Consider the following 4,437-nt stretch of genomic DNA (forward strand, 5'->3'; position numbering starts at 1 on the left):
ACTTTGCTGCATCTGGGTGACTTCTTTCCAGCGTGTCAGGATACAGTGCACTCTGTTCTTAGGGGGTCTTCTGGCTGTGTCATGGACGAGAGGGCTGAGCTGATGTCTTTACCCACAGCCCCTCCTTGCCTGGAGAGATGCTCTGATGTGCTACAGCGGGGAGTGCGCCGCGGCTGGGTCAGTCTAAGGCTTCCTGGCTCCTTGGGCAAAGTTTCTCTGGAGCAGCTCCCATCCCTAGGGGGTCTGCTCAGCGCCCACTGATTGGTGAACCCCAGCCCACCGGCCCCGCCTCCGCTATATCAGCCCTCGGCGCTCGCAGAGCAATGGCAGCGCCGAGAGAGCGGGGCAGGTGAGCGCCGCGCATCCATGACTTCCTACCTGGAGTACTGCGGGGAGGCGCTGGCCTTCTCCCCGCGGGTCTGCCGCGCCGGGGGCCCGCGCGCGCTCTACCCGGGGCCGGAGCCCGCATATGCGGGCAGTCTGACCGGCCATGGCCCGCCTTACAGCCTGGAGAGCCCGCAGGAGCCCGCGGACTACCCTTTCCTGCCCTCGGGGGCCGAGCTCTACCACCCGGCCGAGGAGAGCGGCGGCCACTACCCCGGCGCTGCCCCGTACCTCTTCAGCGCGCAGCCGGAGTACAGGTACGGGGAGCAGGCGTCCTTCCAGCCCTGTGCCGCCGAGCAGCCCGAGCTATACCCAGGCCCCTTCCAGAGCTTCTCTCCATCCCCCGGCTCCTACCCCCGGCCGCACACCCCCGCCCACGGGGCCCAGGCCGTCAGCACCTTCGAGTGGATGAAAGTGAAGAGGAACCCTCCCAAGAAACGTGAGTTTCAAAAACTTGTGTGCGCGCCTCCCTGTCCTGAGAGTGGGCTCTTAACCAGAATGAATCGTGGTCCCCAGTTGTCCTAACATACTTTCTCCTTCTAAAAATGTCATCGCCAGTGTACAAAACCGTTACCTTTTTTTTTCGCAAAACTCCCTTTTGTCTCTCAAAAGTCCAGCTGGCATGTTCTATATTATAAGGAGAATTGCGTGGGGGCAGGAGAACAAAGTTAACTGTATGCGCTTGTCTGTCACTTGTACTTTATTGCACTGTTTGATCACTTTTTGAGTGTAAGTTTGCCTTAAAGTGCATCCTCGAGTCGATGTGCATGTTCGGGGGCCGGTGGAACGCCTAATTGATATATGATGCTATTGTTGCGATTTGTAATGTCTAGGCGCACTTCCGCTGTCACTAGGGAAAGGCGCTAACAAGTGACAGCGAAAATGTAAATACTCGCCCCGGGCTATATCTGTTGTTCTCTCCAAATATTGTCCTGTGCTCATTGTACTTTTCTGCCTCGCTTAACATGCCCTCTTTAGCAGCGTTGCTGTCTCTTGCACTGTTTCGATACAACCGTACTGACTGTTCCTTCCTCCTCACAGACACGGCGGCCGAGTACGGACTCTTCAGCCCCGCCGGCACCATGCGCACAAACTTCAGCACCAAGCAGCTGACCGAGCTGGAGAAGGAGTTCCACTTCAACAAGTACCTGACCCGGGCCAGGCGCATCGAGATCGCCAGCTCCCTGCAGCTGAACGACACTCAGGTCAAGATCTGGTTCCAGAACCGGAGGATGAAGCAGAAGAAGCGCGACAAAGAGGGCATCTCGCCCACCAGGCCTGGCCAGGGGGCCCTGGCAGGGGGACACAAGCCCGGGAGAGCGGGCGACAAGTCCGAGCCCGGCTCAGGTAGCCCTAAACACTGCCCAGTCCCCGCGGAGGGGCTCGGATTGTGATTGGGACAAAGCACCGGGGCAGGAAGTGACGCCTACGCGCTGTGCGTACGGGGACTCTGAGGAGGCTCGTGCGTCCCGGAAAAAGGTGTCAGCTTTGCGCATCCAGAAGCTAGTGAATGGGATGAGACTGCACTGATAAACTTCACTTTTGACGAATTCACGTGCTCGACTATGCAACGCGAGTAACTATGTATTGCCTTGCTGCAGACACGTGCCAGTGTCTGTTAAGAAATGCTGCTTGACCAATATGTTTAATGTTATTTATTGTTTGATAATCAGTGGCTGGTGCGGTTGGAAAGACAGGGATTCTTTAATTTCCGACTCCAGTTAAGAATTCTATGTATACGTGGATGTGACTTGATTTTTTCAGGGGTTAAAGGTCACCTGAGATCAACAAGCTGTTTTATCTTGTGGTTTGTTGGCAGTTAATGGGAAACGTCCCTTTTAATCAAACCAAAGAGACTGTGTTAGGTTAGCACAGTCAGTTCGATTCGTATACAATGACGTCATTTGCACTATAGATTATGATGATTGCCTTTATTTACTTCGTAGGAATAATGCACACCATATGCACAGATGAGTCCACATTCAGGTTACCGATATGTTTTTTCGTTACAAACAAGGGTGTTCCATAGCACACAAAGCTGGAATTATTAGTATATATTTTGTACACGATAAATAGATCGCCCGTCATGTCCAGAATTATTCCTTTATGCAAGGAAATGTAATTAATTAATTTGTTTTTTATAAAGAAGTAACGAATAAATAAATATTTGCTACAAGTCGATGCTCTAGAGTTTGTACAAGTTTCGCCTGGTGTGCTCGAAAATTAATCTAAAACGAATTCTTTCAAAGGCTGTTTCCTGAATGGATATACTTGCAATAATGTTTAGATCTACATAAGTAATTCTTCATTTTGCACAGTGACGCGTTTGTTTTTTCTGTGAGTGGAAATATTCAGAGTAACAGCTAAACCTCCTGGATTTTGTATAGTACTGACCTGTAAGGATGTGATTTTGGAAGCTGAGCTGTCACGTACGGTCACTTTACCCCTGAAAAAGGGCAACTGCTCATCAAATAGGGTAGTCTGGGGCTCCAAGAATGGCCACTTTCAAAGTCAAGAATCACAAAGGATTAGCCGGGACAAAGGGAACACGTGGATGCTTTATTCAGCCTGGTTCAGGGGGTGACAGGTCTCAAAGAGAAGCAAAACAGGAACCGGGCTCGGAAGGGCACAACATTCCAAGACGACATTTCAAACACTCTTGAAGGAAGCATGGGGTGCAAAGGGTGGGGCTTCAGCAGACAGATGCAGCGTTCACCGGGCTGTCCTTATACTGCATTAACTTTTGGCATTGTTAAAGGGCCTGGAACTTTGCAGCCAGGATTAGATTTCTCCCGGGTTGACCGTATAAATACATTGCCACTTTTGGGCTTATAATGGTTTCGGGTGGGGGAGGGGCGTTGCAGACAGGCCCCATATAATACACTAGTAAGTTTTTGGGCCGGTTTAAAGGGTTGGAGGATTCAACAGGATGTGCCGAGAATTCACTGGGCTCTAATGTTTGGGGTTTCTGCACTGAGATAGCAGCCATGCCTCGGGTGTCTTTAGAACATACTATGTTTTACCTTAAACACAATGCGAGCCGAATATTTTGCCAAGGCCCAAGGAACCCACTGATGCAAACCCACACCAAGGGTCCTTACCACAGTATATCTTTCTGATAAGCCCATGTTACCCAATGTCAACCTTCTAGAAACTACAGACTTGCAAAAGTGCAAAGATAATGTCATTTTTATGAGAAAGTGTAGCACTCGAGGCATGTTCCGTGGAAGAAAATGTGTATTTAAATGTAAGTTTCCAAATCCTAATACAAGAAATGAACTAGATGTTGCCCTAAAGTAAAATGAAAACTCTGCGAATTAGAAAAAAGTTTGTTCTAGCCAATGTTCTTCTTATCCCTGTGACCATCTGCCCTTAACAACCTCATGCTAATTACCTGCTGGCTGACACCACTGAGGCTCCTGGGTGAGCTGCTGCCATTTCAAAGGGTTCAGGGTTTGACACATTTACAATGACCTCCGGTAGTGCCCGAGTGCCTTTGATATGACAACTCCGCCCTCCTTTGATAAGCATCAACACCGACAACTACCCCATTGTCTGTTAGGGGGGGGAGTCTTCCAGTTCACCAAGAAAGTCTCCCTTCTGTGCCTCACGGGAAAACATGCGTTAAAACAGTACATTCAATCACTTCTGCATGCAGTATTGTACAACATGAAAAGCATTTCCACAGGTTTGAATAGTATGCCCCTATACTGTACCCCATGTGGCCTATGTCCACATGATTATATAGGAGAAGCCCGTCCCCCTTAAGTTGTTCTGTGTGACCCTCAAGTGCGTAGACTTGTGCAGGGGCCTTCGCGGAGTTCGCGCGCACTCCTTGTTACTGTATAATCCCCCGAGCATGCTGGTACAGTGTGAGCTGCTTCAGGCCTGCAGGATTCTACGGAGCTGGCCTCGTGTTCTCATGACTGTGCCAGGGGATCCTCACGTCACTAGATTGGTACAGTATGAACCTCAGGGTCCTGGAATCTCACAGCGTGAGCCTTCTCCGCGGGACTGGACAGAGTGTACAATGTGAGCGCCTAGACACAAAGG

General features: G+C 50.3%; 1 protein-coding gene across 1 annotated transcript; it reads left to right on the plus strand.

The window, feature by feature from the left end:
* The first annotated feature begins 340 nt into the window (after positions 1-340).
* On the plus strand, positions 341-2,563 carry HOXD1 (homeobox D1). The gene is made up of 2 exons (XM_086958699.1): positions 341-823; positions 1,426-2,563. The coding sequence occupies exons 1-2, from the start codon at positions 367-369 to the stop codon at positions 1,776-1,778; spliced, it is 810 nt and encodes a 269-aa protein (XP_086814825.1). The 5' UTR covers positions 341-366; the 3' UTR covers positions 1,779-2,563.
* Positions 2,564-4,437: the final 1,874 nt, after the last annotated feature.

The sequence above is a fragment of the Lissotriton vulgaris genome, chromosome 2_1 (assembly GCF_964263255.1).
Source record: "Lissotriton vulgaris chromosome 2_1, aLisVul1.2, whole genome shotgun sequence".
NCBI classification, from domain to species: Eukaryota; Metazoa; Chordata; class Amphibia; order Caudata; family Salamandridae; genus Lissotriton; species Lissotriton vulgaris.

What these genes read in the sequence shown, in the direction of transcription:
- HOXD1 (XM_086958699.1), top strand. Translation starts at nt 367, where the DNA reads ATGACTTCCTACCTGGAGTACTGCGGGGAGGCGCTGGCCTTCTCCCCG. An exon ending in GAGGAACCCTCCCAAGAAAC is followed by an intron (nt 824 to 1,425) that starts GTGAGTTTCAAA and finishes TCCTCCTCACAG; the next exon opens with ACACGGCGGCCGAGTACGGA.